At 36.6% G+C, this 20434-nt stretch overlaps 1 protein-coding gene across 2 annotated transcripts in view; it reads left to right on the top strand.

Annotated features, from left to right (window-relative positions):
- The window catches only part of col4a5 (collagen, type IV, alpha 5 (Alport syndrome)), a 59288-nt gene that overhangs the window by 6047 nt on the left and 32807 nt on the right, over positions 1–20434 (top strand). For both annotated transcript variants that reach the window (XM_016516557.1, XM_016516558.1), the window contains exons 2-27: positions 11611–11670; positions 13120–13209; positions 13340–13384; positions 13468–13512; positions 13877–13939; positions 14038–14091; positions 14196–14222; positions 14345–14425; positions 14767–14829; positions 14910–14945; positions 15033–15074; positions 15163–15255; positions 15510–15563; positions 15759–15815; positions 15902–15946; positions 16029–16082; positions 16455–16499; positions 16924–17011; positions 17327–17362; positions 17504–17752; positions 17851–17940; positions 18329–18399; positions 18516–18707; positions 19327–19495; positions 19746–19838; positions 19940–20044. In XM_016516557.1, the coding sequence (XP_016372043.1) occupies positions 11611–11670; positions 13120–13209; positions 13340–13384; positions 13468–13512; positions 13877–13939; positions 14038–14091; positions 14196–14222; positions 14345–14425; positions 14767–14829; positions 14910–14945; positions 15033–15074; positions 15163–15255; positions 15510–15563; positions 15759–15815; positions 15902–15946; positions 16029–16082; positions 16455–16499; positions 16924–17011; positions 17327–17362; positions 17504–17752; positions 17851–17940; positions 18329–18399; positions 18516–18707; positions 19327–19495; positions 19746–19838; positions 19940–20044 (2047 nt within the window). The remainder of the gene's footprint in view (positions 1–11610; positions 11671–13119; positions 13210–13339; positions 13385–13467; positions 13513–13876; positions 13940–14037; positions 14092–14195; positions 14223–14344; positions 14426–14766; positions 14830–14909; positions 14946–15032; positions 15075–15162; positions 15256–15509; positions 15564–15758; positions 15816–15901; positions 15947–16028; positions 16083–16454; positions 16500–16923; positions 17012–17326; positions 17363–17503; positions 17753–17850; positions 17941–18328; positions 18400–18515; positions 18708–19326; positions 19496–19745; positions 19839–19939; positions 20045–20434) is intronic.

The following is a 20434-nucleotide window of genomic DNA, read 5'->3' on the forward strand; positions in this document are numbered from 1 at the left end:
ACAAAGATATTTTGAGAAATGTCTCCGTGTTCTTTGTCCATACAATGCAAGTCAGTGGTCACCAACATTCTTCAAAATATCTTGTATCTATATTTGTGTTCTGCAGAAGAAGCATAACGGTGAGTATTTTCATTTTTGGGTAAACTATCCCTTTATTATGGAAGCCCGTTTCCGCCACTGAATAAAAAATAAAAAAAGGTTATTGCGACTTTTTATTTTTAAAGCTGATGTAAATGTGGGAAGGAAACCTTAAGAGTAATTTTTGGACAGTTTATAGTGCGTAAGAGTTTTATTTACTAATGAGCATGATGTTATATGCAAGGGGCTGTATTCACAAAACATTTTATCTTAGCACTAAGAATTCTCCTAAATAGCAGTAAAAGTTCTTAGCACAGAGTTTCCTCTTAAAACCACATTCACAAAGCTGCTGAGACCATCTTTTACTAAAGAACTGTGAGAAATCTTAGGCTAAGAGAAAGGGCGGGGTTGACCTCGTTGCTATGGATGATGTCATCAAGCTTGCTAACTATGCCTACAGAGACTGGCTGAAAGGGGACCGGTCTCTGTCACTCATTTAATCAAAGAAATATTGTAGAATGAGGTAAATGTCTTTCATCGACCTCAAATATGGCTTATCTTTTCAAAATTAAAACATGTAATTTGCAGCAACTTTACATAACTGCTCACTCTAACTTTAACCTTAGATAAATGTGCGCTATTATGTGTATTTCTAAACGTTTGTGCAGAGTGTGGAAGCTGTTAGTGCACAGAGGCGCCGGCGCGATCACTGACATTTTTCCTGATAACTGTGGACACAACATAAAATCCAAGTCATTTTTGCTCATACAGATAAGGGTAATGCATCATTCAAAAATTTTTGTGCACTCAAAATATTAACAAAACGTTGATGTAAAATAAAAAACAAACAGGATGCGCTTTCTGCCGTCTCCTTGAACTGGAGTGTTTCACAAAAATGAACCGAAACCTAGCGTATAGGCTACTTCCATCATAGACATGAGAAATATGTCTATAGAAAGCTAGAAATGTCTATAGTTTTAAACTATCTAATTCAAATTGAAAACAATTATGTAATCCGTAAAGGTGCATTTCTTTCTAAAGGTGTGTCACTGTATTGTGGAGATGGCGAGTCAGCATTGTCAACTTGATCTTCGCAGCAGACACTGACTCAGAAAACATTGGTTTATTCATAGATCATTAAAATATCTCCTTACCAAAATACTTTTGCCAATGCTTTGCGGCAAGCTTCATGTGTGCACTTGAGTGTGGAATAGGCTATAAAGGCTCATTATGGTTTACGTCTTGCCTAACTTGTACATGAAAAGAAGGACACAATTCAGTTAAATGGAAATTATTGTGAAATGTTTCAAAAAATGTTTATGTTCTGAGGCAGATTGCCAGCAACAGCCATAGTTTGTGATTAAAAATTTAGGAGTCCTAAAATGTGCACTGACACGGCCATTAATTTTAAGAGTTTCTTTTAAAGGGGTCATATGATGCGATTTCAATTTTTCCTTTCTCTTTGGATCGGCAAGTTAGGAGCTACTTTTAGCCTTAATATGTTTTGTGAATACGACCCTGATGTTTACCTGCCCCATCAGAGTGACATCAGCCATGTTTGAAGTAATAAACCTGCTCAAGCCCATAACTGTGGTTTGAACCTCTTGAACATGTGCCAACTCCCAGTGCCCAGCATTCAGGGCACTATCCTGCATTCCTCCTTTAGCAGAATAAAGTCCACATTTATATAATTCATTTTTTGGCAAAAATGTGTAGGAATGCATGTGATCTGGTGTTCTATGTATTTGTAGTTTTGTGGTGAATTTGTTTCGCAGTTTTTTCCACTGCAAATTTTCACTCCCTTTTGCAAAAGTGCTGTGAGATTCTAGCAAATATGTATTACCTGGAAGTGTTTGAGGCATGTCTGCTCTGGTACACTTGGGCATGTGGAGTGCAAATGAAAGTGATCTAAAATCAGAGACATTAAAAACATAAGGGACGTCAGATTCAGTGTTCAAAGACTAGTAGTAAAGTACAAACGGGAAACGTGGAGCAGACGGGAAAGGTGGTACGGTGCATTCCTGATGGATTTGATAGCAGTGTTGCCGGCTGCTTGTGTAAAGTACAAATACATGTTGGTAGAGTGGCGCTGAATAAGGTGATTACTTAGGTGGGAAATAGGCATATTAATCATATCCAAGTTTAATAACTAGTAAGTTTCCAGAAGTGAAAAATACACAGGGTGGTGTTAATTGGACTTGTCTTAATCTATAGGAATGTCATGCTGTATATGTAGCAAAAATATCTTAAGAGAAACACTTTAGCCCCAGCTTAAGACCAAGAAAACGGGCTATCTATGTGCATATGTGATTAAGTCAACTAGCCAATGTTACACTGACTACTGTATTGGTGTAGTCAACAGCTTTCCTTCATCCCTTTTTTTGTTATTTCTTTTGCTGTTTCTGTAGCTCTGGCACTTTTTGATTTAACAAAATATTTGTTAATGGTTTAAATTATATACTGTAGTTGTAATGAGAGCAAGATCTGAGAGTAGTAATGCAAACATTTTGTTCTAGAAATGTTTTGTTTTGAAAGGGAGGAAATGAATGGAAACTCAAGGATTGACCTTGATCTAAATGTCTCCTCCCTCTATCTATCTATCTATCTATCTATCTATCTATCTATCTATCTATCTATCGAATATTATCAATGTCGAAAACAAATCAATGTTAACAGTCTTTTTTCACACTAACATTGACCTTTAATATAATCCCTTTAATAAGTCCTTAAGGAGTAAGCTATCCCTCCCTCTTCCAAAGATGACACTATGGAAATCTATCTAAGTTAGCTCCAGTGTCATTGTAAAAGTGAAAAAGCATTTCATCCAGGCCATTGAGGTGGGAGTGAGACAGTCTGTGCGAGACAGACATTGTAATATGCTAGTGTCTAGCTGTGCTTTAAAACAAGGTTGTAATTATAGCTTTTGCCAGATAGAGATGTGTGTGCATGTTTCTTCAATGTCTTTTTGAACAATGAGCGAGAATTTATCTTGTTTCAACATGTATTATTTTTACGGCTTTAGAGAGCCAGAGTCATGCATGCCCCTTCCCTAAACAGCAAAAATATTTACTTTCCATGTCATACACACCCTTGCTTTTCATCTTTTGGGTGATCCTCAGCTCCCCTCTTTTTCATTCCCATCTGCTTCTGCTATTAGTGGTGAATAGAGGCAGCAGTGGCTCCCCTGTGTAACTCTGGGCATGTGCATGTAAACAGTAAATCGGACGATATCTCAAAAAACAAAGCTGTTTAGATTAGCAATAAATAAATAAAAGAAAGAAAGAAAGTAATTAAATTTGTCTTCTAGATTCATGTTTAATGGGATTTCTCATCTGGCATTGTTTTTTTATGTATGTGAATATTTTCAAGTAAGTAATTGCAGACATTCATTTTTTAAGTAAATATGCAAATTTACTGCAATGTTGTCTTGTTTTCCTTGGCCCATCAATGCTTTTCCAACAAAGCTCTGGCATCCGTGGCATTTTATCATCTATCCTCCTCTTGCCTTGTGACAACACAGGATTTTGTTTTAAAGACTTTGTCAATGGGAGAGAAAAAAATCATCGAAACAAAATTGTAACACAGTATTATAAGTAATGCTTTCAAAATATCCTCTTTTAAACAAAAAGGTTTGTCCGAAAGCTTCTAGCTGCAGCTATTGCCGTGCTTAAACAAACTGCTGTATGACAAAAACTTCAAGAGTGCTTCAAGACGTAATTCATTTGAGCCCTGCAGTTTTAGATTCATATGCAAGCTGGGTATGGCATGCAGGTTTGAACACGCTCTGTTAGGGATAGAATTAGATCTCCAGATTATAGTTCAGGTGAGAACTTGTCTCACGATCATTGGAGTGCCAGTCCACGTCCAGTTGCTTCTCTGCTGTGATCCCCACCCCACGTCACTGTAATTTTTGTTTTTCTTTTCACTGTTTCTCTGATATTACAAATGAAAGCTGATTCTAAAAGAGGAATTACTTATATAGCAGTGTATAACTATTGACCAGTACAGTTATGTACAGCAACCCTCTTTGTAGCGTCCTTTAGTGGTGAAAGGAGGGACTCCATGTTTAATGAGCCCAGCTGCTGTTGCATAAACTGCTCGATTCGGATCTGCAGATATTTAGAGAGAATGCTGTTTGTATCAAATTACATTCGGTGCACCTGGACATGTTGACATAGTTGAGTTTTAAACAAGTACAGATTAGACTATAAATATTGTGCATTCTCAGACATTTTTACAGCTTGTATGAAAGGAGAAATATGTTAATTTCTCTTTCTCTTGGGAAACTTGTGTGTTTTGGGAATTTGATAAGAGCTTAATCAGTTCAGTCAGTGATGTGGACACAAATATCCAGCAATTCATAGAAAGTCAGGCAATTTTAATGGCTGATTTCATTCAAATGTGCTTTAGATGTAAACAACACTGATGCTCATTTTGAACTCCTGTAACCAAACTTTATTTGTTTGCTACATCCCAGATTAGGTGTTGGAGTAATGGCCTTGACTCAAGAGCCTCCCCTGCTGTCTGAGAAACTGTGCGAGATCCCAAACCCATACTTGCAGTCCCACGGTCCCTCTGTCAGTGTGTGTGTGTGTGAGAAATGTCTTTATCTTCCTTAACAGGAGCACTTGTGCGTGTACTGTTTTGAATGTAACCCACCACAGAAGGGACGCACAATGCAACAACCATGCATCACTGTCCTGACTTCACCATTCTAGTAGTCTGTTGTAATGAATCCTATAGCCTACCTGATTCAAAAACATAATCATAATCTGTCATAGTGTGCCATTTGCATGCAGTGTTAAGATATGGGATTATTCCTTGGTGAGCTAATTAGCTTGTGCTAGACTAGAGACCTGCACTCCCGCAAAATAGAAATTATCTAAACATAAAATGTCTAAAACATGTAAATTGTTATTTATGTGTTGCACAAAAGCAAAAAGAACAACTAATAACATTAAAATGATTAACACGTGCAAGCTAGGCAGAGTTTCTATTTATAACACACAAAAGCAAAACAACTAATAACATTAAAATGATTAACACGCGCAAGCTAGGCAGAGTTTCTATTTATAACACGTGATTAAAGGGTTGCACAATGTAGCCAATCACAGACTCAGCTGTTGATTTCTGGAACGCAATGGCCAATCAAAGGTGATTAAGTTAGAATCTACTCACCGCAATGCTGAAATTGCGTGCTCACGAATCCTCTCATTTTAACACACAAAGTGAAGACATTGTGAAAGATTAATTGTGCATATGTTCATTGTGTTATAACGAGTTAATAATGTTCTGTTACAGAACCATTTGATGTACATTTCTTTGATGTGCTGAAAAAAATCTGTATAGATTACTTTTATGCGGGCTTTTGCAGGTGGGAGCGGGACAAAACATGAATGTCGCGGGCGGGAGTGGAACCAGATAAGATATTTTTCTGCGGGAGCGGGACAGAATCTTGCGGGAGCGGGACTGAAAAATCCGTCCCGCGCAGGTCTCTATGCTAGACTGAACCACCAGTAGAGTTTTTTTTTTTAATGGAAGATACCAATATCTATTAAGTGTCTGATAACTGATTCTTAATTATTGTTTTGTTTGATGATAATAAAAAACAATAACAATACTGCAGCAGTTAATATTAATATTATTAATAATAATTAGTATACATTTTTTTTTTATAATCTGGAATAATCTTACTCGATTATTCATTTAAACATCTGCTACATAAAAAAAATATTTAATTTGGTGCTTAAAACATTTCTTATTTTTATCAATGTTCAAAACAGTTGTGCTGCTTATTATTTGTTGTGATGCATTTGTTTCAGGATGAATAGCCTAGTAAGTTCAAAATAGCATATTTTTTTTAAATAGTATTTTTTGTAACAATAAAGACTTTACTGTCACTTTAATCAATTTGAAGGATCCTTTTTGAATAAAAGTAATAATTTCTTTAAAAAATATATTTTTGAGCCCAAACTTTTGAACAGTAGTTTATATTAAATAACCAATAATAGATTGAGAATGAAAGTGTGAATATCTGTATAAAATACTCCTCAAACCAAACACTGGCTTATCTGCAATCCACCCCCTGTGGATTTCCCTTTGGAGTCCTGGGAACAGGATTTTTTTTTTTTCATTTCTCAGGTTGCTGCTAGTGGTTTTTGCATGTGCTTACATCCAAAAGTCTTCTTAAATTAAATCTTAAATTAAAGCTCCTCATTGAGCGAGAGACATACTGAGTTTGTTGTCATTTTCTGAGTACAGCTCTAGTTGAGTTTAAAGAGAACACCAATGCAATATGATTATTTTCTGGCATTACCTTGGTAAACACTTGACCCTGTGTACGTTTTTCCCCTCACCCGCACCCACATGAGCCACTCGGCCTTAGCTGGTTAATTGGTAGAGGTTGAAGGTCATTCTTTTCTTAACTCCACAGGAAAAGTGCAGGACATCAGAAGGAGGTGCTTTCTGGCTCATTAGATTTAAGAGAGTTCTACCCTAAAAACATGTTTAAGAAGAGATTTTTAGGATATCTTTTTTTCTGTTTTCTCATCCCATGGACCTTGAAGTCATGAAATACAGCAGTGACTGTGGAAAAGGAATGTAGTGAAATGTGTTATTCTTACTGTTATTGCTGAATGGTGCCTGGGGGAAAAAATTTGATTTCAGTGTGTTTCTGTTAAACTATATGAGAACTGTGAGCAAAATGAATTTGTCACAATGCAGGACCATTTCAGTGAAAAAGTGAAAGCCAAAAAGTGATTCAAAATGGTCACAGCATTTAAAATGTATACTTTGTTTTTCAACCTGTAGTCTTGATGTTGAAAAAACTAGTGTGTGTGGCTATGAGAGTGAGAGAAATGAGTGGGACAGAGATGGAAAGTTAATAGTGTTTAATTAAAGGATTGCACCTTCACCTCATTAATCAATGCCTGGATGATTCGCTTTTCCCTGTACCTCACCTGTTTTCCCCATCTTTAACACTTTATGCTACTGCAAGCAGATTCAGACCCTATTATGCACCCCAGCTTAAAACATTAACAATGTGAAAGATTTTGCAGATGTGCTTGCCAGTTATAAGTATTTCTCATTAAATCAGTGTAACTGGCCAAAACATTTCACTGTGAGCTTGTGCGTGATAATGATCATGTGTTTGTATATGTGTGTTTGATTGGGCCATTCAGACGCACGCATTACTTGTGGTCTGCTGCCACTTTGTTCTGTCTGCTCCCAGCATTCATCTGCCCTCAGGCCATCTTTCACTGGGGGTCAGTTAATCCACTGAGCCCTAGACTGGAATCTGCTGATTCCCTCTGTGGATGAATCGTTGCACTGCTTAATATTGTCCACAGGGTGGCCCTGTTCATCTCCCCATCTATCCACGGATCTTTCCACCCACTTTGACTGTAGATCTCAAATCTGCCCTCTAGTGTCTAGACATACAAAACCATTTGTCAACACCAGCATGGATATCTATTACCAAAACAAACTTTTCTCTACTTTTCCATACTTGCTTGCTAATATTGTTGGCTCATGTATGTTACACCCCCATTCAATGGTTTGGGGTCAGTATATATATATATATATATATAGGCCTTATTGATAAGTTAATACTTTATTCAGCAAGGATGCATCTAAAATGACAGTAATATTAAGAAATATTAAGCATAGATAATAATATGAAATATTTCTTGAGCACCAAATCAGCATATTAAAATGATTTCTGAAGGATCGTGTGACACTAAAGACTGGAGTAATGGATGCTGAACATTCAGGAATAAATTACATTTTAAAACATATTCAAACAGAAAACAGTTATTTTAAATTGGAATAACATTTAATAATATTACTGCTTTTACTGTGTTTTTTGATCCAATATATGCAGCCTTGTTGAACATAAGAGAGTTTCAAATCTTACCAACCCCACACATCTGAATGGAAGTCATTTTAAAATATATTCAAATTGAAAACAGTTGTTTTAAATTGTAATAATATTTCACAGTATTAGGCTACTATTTTTACTGTATTTTTGCTGCATGAGCATAAAAGACTGTTTTTTTCCAACCCCAAGCTTTTGAACTGTAGTGTAAATTGTATTGTTTTGTGCATAGCAGTCAGAATTATTGTATTATCTGAGGATTTTTCTTTTGTGTGTGTGCAGACTTACGGTATATAGCTTGGGGACAAATGTGTAACCAAAGGTTAACAAAACCTGACAAAATGTCTCTTTAATAGATAATGTTTTTTATTGTAAAAATGCATGAAGGTTTTTGTCAGGAGTAGGGGTAGTATTAGAATTCTAATTATCTATAAAGGAGTGGTCGATCAGCTTTTTTTCGAAGGCTTGATTGTGTTTAAGCATTTGGTAGTTCGCACATTTAAGTATTTAACATTGAATACGTAAGTTTGCATGTCCCGTGTGATGTGATATGCTTCAGTATATCAAAACTAATTTAAACAGTATATACACTTTTCCACAAACATTCATATACATTTTAACCTAAAATCTTAAGGGGAGTTGACACATAACATCAATTTTTGAAATTTTGAATTTAAATTTTGCTTGTCTTTTTCAATAGCATAATGATGCTGAGTCAAGCAGGTGTGCTAGCTTGTCAGAATTTGTTTTTATCTGCTTTTTCTGCAGGTGATGAGATGCTCTGCCAAAAGATGAATCTTTTTATAAGCCCTTTTATCTGTTTCTATTGTGATTCAAGAATGCCTTGATCTTAAATATTGAGGTCTCTCTTTATATGACGAAATCTGTCCAGTTCTGTCCTAATAGTATGATATATCATTGTTTGTGTGCTGTGCTTATTTTGTTTCAGCAGAATTCAGTGTATATATTCAGCTCGGTACTTATTTCAGATAATGTTTTGTTTAATGTGCTTAATGTCACACTTCAGGTGTTGCAGTTTTTAGTATGCATGCATTGTTAAGGACCTTGTTCCTGTGTAAATGACACCTGTGGGCCAGTTCAATACTTTGTGATGTCAGTTGCATTATATGACTGTGCTGACCTTAAGAAAAATTACAAGCCAGGAAACTTTAACTTCCCTTCAGCTGGTCTGTTTAGACCTTGAGATTGTGGAGACAAGCTATAAAACTGTTTGCATGTGTATATGACTAACAGGACCAATGTTCCGATTCATTTTTTTTTTTTATTGCAAATTGTACACAACAAGACAGGGAACATCCAACAACATAAGGCACATCATGTTCCGATTCATGTGTGCACTTAAACATTAATGCATACATTTTCTGTGTGGCTTTTGCTAGTGTAGTGTAGTGTAGTGGACCTTTTAAGAATTACTTCTCTCATATTGAAGAACTGTCTTACAAAAGCCTCACACAAGCTCCCAAATCAAAACCACAATTGTTCTTGTCATAGCAGTGATCTCATTTTGCAATAATAATTTTCAACATAGGCTGTAAAACATTCCTTCTGTCTCAAAAACTAATGAAATGCCTAACATGGGAAACATAGAAGCACACAAGACGTGAAGTCTGTCTCAAATTGTACATTACTGTTCAAAAGATATTTCAAAAATATCTTTATTCATTTTTTTATTCTATTATTTTGTATCTTTTATTATCTACAAAAAAAGATTTTATTTTTTTTTTAGTTTTTGAAAGAAATTTTAAAGGCTGCATTAATTTGATCAAATACACGGTAAAACAGCAATATTGTGAAATATTATTGCAAAAAAAATGCATTCTATATGAATATATTTTAAAATGTAAATCTGAAAAAAAAATCTGACATAAATACAGTAACATGTTTCCTTCTTGACTAAGGCAATTCGGTAATGTGATGATCAATCAAAAAGTTTCCATGTAGATGTTAATTATTATGATTATATTTGAATTCAGTTCTGAACAGTAGTATCAATAGGAGTTAATTCTTTCTAATTAGAAATACTTAATAATACCAATATTTGTTTTTTACTAATTAAAGTCATGATCCATTTGCAAGTCTCATGTCCCTTCATGGGCAACAGTTTTCTATGTATGAAATAAGCATTCAAGTACAGCTCTTGTCTACTTGAGATCTTGTGATCTTGTTTTAAGACGTAGTGGTTATTTCAGAAAGCAAATAGCGCCATCTAGTGTTTGTATCAAAAATACCCATTGGCCTTTTATAGCACAAAAAGAAAGCAACTACAATCTATTGTGACTGTACAGTCAATTTATTTGCTGTGATTTAATAATCATTTAGTCTGACTCAACAGTGTTTATCATTCATTTGCCAGGGTTTCCGTTTTGTAAGAGATCCTCTGTACATTTGTTTACCTTTTTATGTTAATTGTGCATCCAGTAATTTTTCCCTCATTAAAAAATGACATAAATGAATATTATTTTTGATAAATGTTGACATTTCTTGTGCACTCACAAGAGATGAAGACTCCAGTTATAGCAGTAGCGTAATAAAAGCTATTCTGTGTCCACACCACTACATGTCAGTATGTCAAACAGGTAAAAATGTAAATTTCATTTATTGTAACACTACTGCCTAATGCTAACTCTTTTCTAAACCTGTGAGTATGATGACGGTCAGAGAAATTAACTTTTTGCATGACAGATGTATTCACACATACTCTGTTTTCAGTGAAATACTATGTTCATATCATATGTAGAAGACTGTAGTGACATCATGTTGTGGTTTACGTCTGTTTAATAACATTTGTGGAAGCCTTATTATTTGTAAACATATTAGGTTCATAAGGACTGTCAGGATTGATGACTTCACTGGTCACCTGATGATGATGAGCGGTGAAACTTCATTTAAATGAACTATAAAGATGCTCTTGTAGATAGACTTAAGTCATGACATTGACTTAAGGTGGTTTTATGGTTAATGATGATTTTATCTGTCAAGATTTTTTAAAGCTGATTTTACAGCAGACATTACTCCAGTCTTCCGTGTCACATGATCTTTCAGAAATCATTCTAATATGCTGATTTGGTAATTAATTATTATTTGTTATTATTTGTTAACAATTGCTCTTATTATCAGTTTTAAACATGCTTAATATTTTTATAAACAGGATTATTTGAATAGAAAGTTCAGAAGAACAGCATTTATATGAAATATAAGTCTTTTGTAACATAAATGTCTTTGCTGATCAATTTAATGTATTCTTGCTGAATAAAATTAATTATATTAAGCAATAATATTAAGCAAATCAACTGTGATAATAATAATAATAAATGTTTCTTGAGCACCAAATCAGCATATTAGCATGACTTCGTAAGGATCATGTGACACTGAAGACTGGAGTAAAGACTGCTGAAAATTCAGCTTTGCTATCAGGAATAAATTATATTTTAAAATAGAAAATAGTTCTGTTAAATTGCAATAGTATTTAACAATATTATTGTTTTTACTGTATTTTTGATCAAATAAATGCAGCCTTGATTACCATAACAAACCCCTTTTTAAAAACATTTAAAATAAATAAATTATTCCAAACTTTTTTTCCCTCCAAAATCTATTTTGTGTGCTTATAAATAAATTGTGTTTTGTGTTTTCAGGCATGTCATGGTTGTGGGACTGGAGCAAAGTGTGACTGTAGTGGGGTGAAAGGACAGAAGGTGAGTGTTTATCCATAAACAAACAGCCACATACATCAGCTGCGTTCCAGTCGACAGGGTCCCTGCGCAATGTTCATTGCTCCAGAGAATGGGATATCTGTTCACTTCACCCAACAAAATGCGTTCATTTGTAACATCATCAAACACATATGAAACTTGAGTTTGAGGACTTATAACAATATACTTCTTTAAATAAGTATAATATAAATTGCTATACTTTAAAGTGCCCCTATAATGCCAGTTTTACAGTTCCTAATATTGTTTTGGAAGACTCCTACAATAGGATTACATGCATGCAAGGTCAAAAAACGCTTTAGTTTTCTCAAAATATGCATTTAATATCACCTCATATTCCAGCGATTCTCAAACGATTCGTTCGAAGCAGTTCAAAGATTCATTCTCTCTAAACCCCTCCTTTCTGTGAGCCTGCTCTGCTCTGATTGGTCAGATGGCCTAGTCTGTTGTGATTGGTCTGCGTGTCGGAAACGATACACCTATTTCTATAGTTCTGTATTTTGAACGCTCTATAGAAAATATAAATATCTATTATTTATCATACTTACAGGTTGTGATTCAGTGGAGCCAACTGGTCCCGAGATTAGAGAAGCAGTCGTCAGTAGAATGACGTGTTTATGGGCAGGGTCAAGTTGTTCGCGGCCGCCAATGTAGAACATAGGCGCGCATTATGCAAATGTATTACCCCGTATTACCCCGTGACGTGTAGCTGCCACGGAAGTGGGATTCGAATTACTAACGACTCGTTTAGGGTGTAGAGAGTCGATTCTTTATTTTGGGAGACAATAACTTTATTTATCGTGCACTTTCAGCTTTACAACTTTGCAGATCGTTTACATTCACATACAGCTACATTACACACTGCATGAAAGGCAATATTGGTAATGGCATAATAGGGGCACTTTAATATACATATGTCTGTATTGATGTTCCCGTATTCCCTATGCCGTTTACAGTGCCTTTCGAACTGAACATGTTCGCTCCCGTCAGACTGAAATAGCCTGTGTAATCCACTTTGTAGGGCACTTACGGTTGAAGGGAATAACCTGTAGATTGATATGAATGTATTTCATGCATGCATTGCATGGCTAGCCTTTACACTAGGCCAAACCAAATTCATTTAAAGTTCAAATGAAGTGAACAGCAACTCAACATAAGCCTGACTCTTTTCATTTTTACCTGTGCTACCAGAAGTGCTGCACTGGGTAATGTATCGCTGTATGCTTAGATGTTTGTGGTTTTGAAATCCTATGTGAGACGCTAGTCTGATAGGATCACATGAATTGTTTAAATTACTTTGTTTTATTGGTTTTTTTTTAAGTGATGTGATCTTCTGTGTACATCCGTAATGATAATGGTTCTCTATGATGCTGTCTCTCCTTTGGCCTCTTTTATGTTTTTCTTTAAATATTTTTAACTTTTTTTTCCTGACAGGGTGAGCGAGGGTTTCCAGGTTTAACGGGCCAATCAGGTGTTCCAGGTTTCCCTGGACCAGAGGGGCCGATTGGATCTCGTGGGGAGAAGGTCTGTGGTCAGGACATCAGTTCATTGTGATATTCATATATTCATCTGTATAATTACAGATCAACCAGAATCTGTTATTGATCAACTATACTGTTGCTTCTATTAAAACTGGACTTTGTGTCTCTCAAAGGGTGATGATGGACCTACAGGGCCAAGCGGGCCTAAAGGAATAAGAGTGAGAGTTTCTCCGTAACAGCTTCTGGCTCAAAATGGATCCACAGTTATCAACAAATGCTGACAGTTTCTGTGTTTTTGCAGGGACCTCCTGGATTACCAGGTTTCCCAGGAACACCAGGAATCCCAGTGAGTGAATCAATGAATCAACAGGAAACAAACTTTTTAGAGGACACTTCTTAAGCAGATTACATAATTATGGCTGCAAGAACTGATCGATAAAATCCAAATTGAACATTGTTGACAAAGAAGTTCACTATCAAATTAGTGTAATAAGTGCACCTTGGCTTGGATCAAATCATCAAATGATGCCTCCATCAGACATAATTTGCAGAAAACTCATTGCTCATTGACAGAATATAGAACAACATGTTTTTCAACAGTAACAGTAATATGATATAATTGTGTCATTCTGCTGTACTCTGTCTACCTCTTGCCTCACACTGTGAATGGCAATAGTTATAAGCATGTATGTGCTGTTTTTGACTGGCAGGGTCTCCCGGGACAGGATGGCCCCCCAGGACCCAGAGGAGTTCCTGGCTGTAACGGAACCAAAGTATGAAACACTACAAACAAGAATCTTTTGCCTGTTCACGGATTGGTTGAATTAAAACTTAAAAAAGAACAAACATAAACTTTTTGTTTCTTTACAAGGGTGAAAGAGGATTCCCAGGAAGTCCAGGTTTTCCTGGTTTAGAGGGTCCACTAGTAAGTGTTGCTTTATGTCACATTTCAAAGTTGTAAGCATACTGTCATGCATAGTATTTGAAGTCGTTATTCTCAAAAAAATGTATGCTTTCTTGTCTCCACAGGGTCCACCAGGTTCTATAGGACAAAAGGCAATTATTTCATTCCATAATGCACATGCTGTTGTTCTGCACTGTAGTGGCACACTTCCTTCAGTACATAATAGGATATGTGTGAAATTATGTTTATAAATACCTTCTCTTTTCTCCTGCAGGGGGAGCCTGGGGATGTCATAGAAATTAATCGCCCTTCAGAAAACGGGTCTCCTGGCTTTGATGGCTTACCAGGCTCCATGGTGAGCATTTCAATTTGCAACAGAACCAGATTTTTCCAAATAACAGTAAAACTTATGTTCCCATTAATGTTTGAGGTAAAATCAAAGCATAATTTTGAGATCAAAGCATAATTCACTGTGAACCCTTTCAAACGAGTATCGTAACAAGAATTATTTTACTATATAAGCTGCTTAAAAGTAAAAAAAAAAAAAAAAAGGTTTCTCATTATGACAACTTTATATCTCAGTTATAAATTTATTTCTTGCGAATTTATACTGTACCAACAAGTTAACAGATAATATATTTGCATTTCTTGAAGTGCCTATAAATATGAAATAACTGTAGTTCATAACACATATAGGGTGAACCTGGACCCCCGGGTTTTCCAGGTCCTGTTGGTCCTTCTGGTCCCCGAGGGTATGAGGTAAGATGCTGATTGTAATTTCTTTGTTAATTTGTGCAGCTGTAAGCTTAATTTCATTTGTTAATTCCACCATTTTTCAGGGTCGTCTAGGCCCTCCTGGTCCACCAGGGCCAAAGGTAAGTTTGAATGCTGCAATTAAACAGTGTCAGGTTTTACTTGTCTCACTTTTTCTCAAAGTGCTAATGTGTCTCTTTACCTTGAAGGGAAACATGGGTTTGAACTTCCAAGGACCCAAAGGAGAGAAGGTACGCACTTTGTTCTGTGACAAAAACAACATATTCATCAGGCTTATTAACAGTTGGGTTTTTAATGTGTGTATTTTTGTGTGTGAAGGGTGACCGTGGATTACAAGGACCTCCTGGGCCACCAGGGCAGGTTGGCGAAGTGTCAGGCTTACCTGATACAGTCATTCAACAAGGAGAAAAGGTATCATTTACTTGCTTCAAACCTTTTATAACCAGTCTTATTTTCTTTTAGAACTAATATTATTAATGCTCCATTTTTATTTTTATTTATTTTTTACCTCACAGTCCAAATGCAGTTTTTGGCCATATTCGACTCAATTACTTTTTTGTCATACACAATGACAAATAGCAAAACATTCCTGAGTTACATTGCATGATAGCTGGTATATCATGCTTTTGTGAATGTATGTTTTGATATGTTTGTTTTTTTAATAGGGTGATCGCGGCTCACCTGGAGATCCTGGTTTTCCAGGTCCCCCTGGCCCCCCCGTATGTATCTTTCTTTTTGTTTCCTTTCGTTCCATTCTACATTTATTAAAAACACACTGGTATCTTGACCTCTCACAGAAGTATAGTATTCACCTGATAGTATTCATCATAATTTTATGTACATATAAATATGATGTGGATTATGCTGCTTTTTTTGTTCAGTTTGTAATTAACAATCATGTCTTTGTCTGACAGGGTCCACAAGGGGGCCAGAAAGGTGAGAAAGGAGAACATGGGGAGCTTGGAAAGAGGGTGAGTTGAAGCCTATTGAAACCCCAACTCAGTTATGTTTACAGCATTTTATAACATTTATGCTGTGATATATTTATTTTCATAAGGGAAAACCTGGCAAAGATGGTGAACAAGGCCTCCCTGGATATCCGGTAAGCTGTCTACAACAGATGTTTAGTAAAGTTTATCACACAGGTGATATTCTTTAACACTGTTGTGACATCTCTTTTTTAGGGTGATAAAGGAGAACCAGGTCCTCCTGGTCTGTCGGGGCGAGATGGTACAAGAGTAAGTACTGAACGTTTTTTTCCTTAACAGTGTGAGCGCAACATTAGATCCATGGTAAACCTTGTGTAATGATGATCATGGGCACAGAGGTGCAACTTTAATGTTAAAGAGCTGAACATTTATAAAAAACAGCTCACTCACAGGTCATTTTTGTTACTTGAAATGAATTTAAATTAGGATGTTGTAATTATTCTGTTAGTTTTTAGGATTTGCATACCTATTGTGATTGAACATGGATATTGTCACAGTGTAGCAGTGATTGTCAAACTATTTTTTGTCCAAAAAGTATTAAGGAGGCACTGCCTCCCTTGCCTCCTCTGTGAAAAGCCCTGGTTTGAAATCATACATATATTCTTTTATTAATGCCTTTAGGGTGAGAAAGGAGATCGAGGACCTCCTGGACCTCCATCATACAGGGTATGTTAAATATATTACTGTTCTATTCTGTCATCAGTACACAGGCCTACTATCATTTATCATTAAAGGGGTCATATGATGTTGCTAAAAAGAACATTATTTTGTGTATTTGGTGTAATGCAATGTGTTTATGCGGTTTAAGGTTCAAAAACACATTATTTTCCACATAATGTACATTATTGTTTCTCCTCTATGCCCCGCCTTTCTGAAACGCAAGGTCGTTACAGCAGGATGGGTTCTGATTGGCTGTCATTTTTTTATCGTTCATCAGCTGGAGAAAAATCGTTTTGAAAGTGTGCAACTTTACAGATCTTCTTTATGCACCAAGAGCTTGTAACACTCCAAAGAGAAAGGAAAAATTGAAATCGCATCATATGACCCCTTTAATTAATTAGTTTACTTATAAAATCTTTTCACCTCATAGGATGGGCCGTTCCCAGGTGGAATAGGACCAAAAGGAGACAGTGGTGAGCAAGGATTTCCTGGCCCTAAAGGAGATAGAGGACTGCCAGGTATATAAACACTACTCAAGGTCAAGCTTAAGATTAGTTGTGTAAAAAGATTAGTCCATAATTCATGCTTCTCATTATGTTTGTTCTTGCATGGTTCCCTGAATGGGATGCATGTATTATCAAATGAATAATTCCCATGTAACAGTAATAGTAAGTCCCCTTTTTAGTGATAGAATTGAGGTTATGTATTGTGGCCTGGTCAGACACTGAAGAAAGCAAGAAAGCAGAAATATAATTTGTCTCCAGTTTATGCATAAGAATATGTTGTACAGTGTTATGTGTATCAGTAGTCAATGCATATTTGTCTTTTGGTAGGTATTCAAGGGCCGCCTGGGCCACAGGGTCTTGCAGGTAAGTTAAATTTTTTAATATTATTTTGTAAAGTATTTCACACAGCTTTTCATTATAATTCATTTAGCTTTTTATTTGCAGTTAATCATGCATAATTCATGTTAATTCATTAATGCAGTTAATTAAATAAATCTGTCATAGGAATTGGAGGTCCAGGGCCTTCCGGTCCACCAGGTTTACCTGGAGAGAGAGGAGAAAAAGGTGATGAAGGACAATCTGGAAACTCCTTCACTGGACCACCTGGGAGAACAGGTCCACCAGGGCCCCAAGGAGTCCCAGGACCTCCTGGTCCCCCAGGAATATTCAACGAAATACAATGTAATCGTGGTCCTCCTGGTCCTCCAGGCCTGCAGGGGGAGCAAGGATTTCAAGGAGAAACAGGACAGAATGGTTTGCTATTTATTTCATATTAGAAAATAAAAATACCTTTTTTTTTGTTTGGTTTGAGGATCTTTGTGTCTAATGCTTTCTAATACCAACTTTCTTAGGTCAAAAAGGAGAGACATGCGTCAATTGTTTCACTAATGGAAACCCTGTCCCAGGACCCCCAGGGTTTCCAGGTCCTCCTGGAAATCCAGGTAAGATTAAAGTCAACTTAAAATAAGTATCTTCACGTGCATGATCTTTATAAGGAGATTATGCCATGCAGGTATTTATTTTTAATGTTGTTTTACCTAATAAAGGTGTACAAATCTCATAAATAAAATGTAAAGTTATCTCCTGTTTTGCTCATCACTATTACAGTTTTTAAAAAAAACAGTAGTATGGTGGTGCACAGTATTTTTTTCAAATACCTTTGTATGCCATGTAAATAACAGGGTTCATGAATTTCAGTACGAACGTATATACCCAAGTAGAGTACTTTTTGTCCATGTTCTTCAGGCCTAAAGAACAAAACTTTAATCTCACAATAAATGGCTAATTTAAATAAAGTACAGATGTTTTTCACACTTATTTTTGTGTCAGGTGTACCTGGTTCGCCTGGATCTAAAGGAGACAGAGGATTCCCGGGAGGGCCAGGGCTCATGGGCCCACCTGTGAGTGCATCCTAGTTTCCTTACACATGCTGGATAACTCAATTTTTGTTTAAAGTGACAGATGCTTCAGAGTGATTAAAGAAAATAATTAATTATTTAACACTTCTACACTTTAGGGATTACCAGGACCTCAGGGTACTCTTGGATTCCCTGGAGAGAAGGGCGACCCAGGCGATACCATCTCTGTTCTGGGTGTGAAAGGAGAAAAGGGAGACACAGGCTTTCCTGGCCCTCTAGGTCTGCCAGGACTCGAAGGAAGACCTGGTCGTGATGGAGTTCCTGGACCCCCAGGCCTCAGAGGACCACCTGTGAGTGTTTGTTCACTTTTCATTAGAACTACAACTTCTGGGTCTTTTGTACAGTTAAGTACACTGATATACAATAATACACAGATATAATAATATCAGGCAAATAATTGATGATAATAATAATAATACTCAGACTACTAAATTACCATTTATCTTAGTCAACCTTTGGAGAATATTTTCAACCTCTATCTAACCCTTAGAATTAAAATGATTTTTTTTATTGCTGTGTGTTAAGACTCCTATGTAAACCTACTTTTTGTGTGTATAATGAGAAATGGCGTTACATGATTTCACAAAACAATTTGCACCGAAATATGCAATTCCCCTTCAGGAACTCGAGCTGCGTCGAGATCGCTTTGGTGAACGCCCCTGCGTGACCGCGTTCTGAAGCACGTGTCAAATCAGCCCAATGGAGTAGCGAGACGTCACGAGCGGTGTGACGTAAGCACCAGAAAGTATAAAAGCGCATCCGGCAGAGCGCAAACCAGCTTCTGCTCTTCAGTAGCGCTCTGTGTATGTGTCTGTCTATTTACTGTTGTCTGTCCGCACAAGCATATATAAAAAACAATCATGAGGAACCATGGTTACATATGTAACCTAGAGACGTTTTTTCTTACAGGGTTCGGCATTGGTGAAAGGAGCACAAGGTCCACCAGGTGAACCTGGCTTGCCAGGATCTTCAGGAGACAGGGGTCTGCCTGGTCCCCCAGGATTTGGTCCTCAGGGACCTCCTGGAGAGAAAGGTATCCAGGGTGTTTCAGGACGACAGGGGGGCCCTGGAGCACCAGGTAAGAAGCAATACTTTTTGTCTTGTTTTATGTTCAAATTGTTATAAGGCTGTCAATCAATTAAAAAATGTGAATGATATGAATTACATAAATGCTATTTTTGCACTAATCAAGGTAAATAAGTGTAGTTACCTGTTATGTTATGCTAGAAATGCAGCTGACTACTTTAACTTGTAGCTTGGCATGTTTCAATGTAGCAGTGATCTTACTATGGACATTACATCATCTCAATGTTTGTCTGAATGGCTAGGTCAGAAAGGTGAACCTGGGTTGGCAGTGTCAGATAAAGGTGAACGTGGACCCCCAGGACGTGATGGAGATCCAGGTTTGCCAGGAAGTCCAGGTAAAGAAAAAAATGACTGACTATAGTTTGTCAGCATACATTTAGTGGTCTTAAATGCATATGGAGCAGATGCAAAAGAAACTGGTCCCATATCTGTACAGGTAATCCAGGCCCATCAGGACAGCCTGGGTTCCCAGGCTTACCTGGATCCAAAGGAGATCCTGGTCTTCCTGGTATTGGTTTGCCAGGACCCCCTGGTTCTAAAGGTACAGTGTTTTCCTGCTGTTGAAATGCTAATAGACTCACATAGATTGTCAACTGCATTGTGTTGTTTAAAGCAGAAAATGGGCATTATTCATGCCCATGAATAAAAAATCAGATTTGGCCAAATACCTGCCAGTTCATTTCACTAGACACATGTATTGTGCCATATATTCATTTTTTAAAACTTGGGTAGTGAGGAACAGTTTTGTCCATATGTGATGCGATCTGGGAAAACCCGTCGGATGTCATGCTGGGACGTTTTCAGAAAATTCGAAAAATAGGTCGAATGTCAATTTTTTGTCAAAATTAGGGTTTCATTAAATTATTATTCTATAACATCTTGTCTATCATCTCTGAAAATATCTTGGCAAAATTCACTTGTTTAGTGCAGA

This window comes from Sinocyclocheilus rhinocerous, unplaced genomic scaffold (genome assembly GCF_001515625.1).
Source record: "Sinocyclocheilus rhinocerous isolate Xijiao unplaced genomic scaffold, SAMN03320098_v1.1 scaffold837, whole genome shotgun sequence".
Lineage (NCBI taxonomy): Eukaryota > Metazoa > Chordata > Actinopteri > Cypriniformes > Cyprinidae > Sinocyclocheilus > Sinocyclocheilus rhinocerous.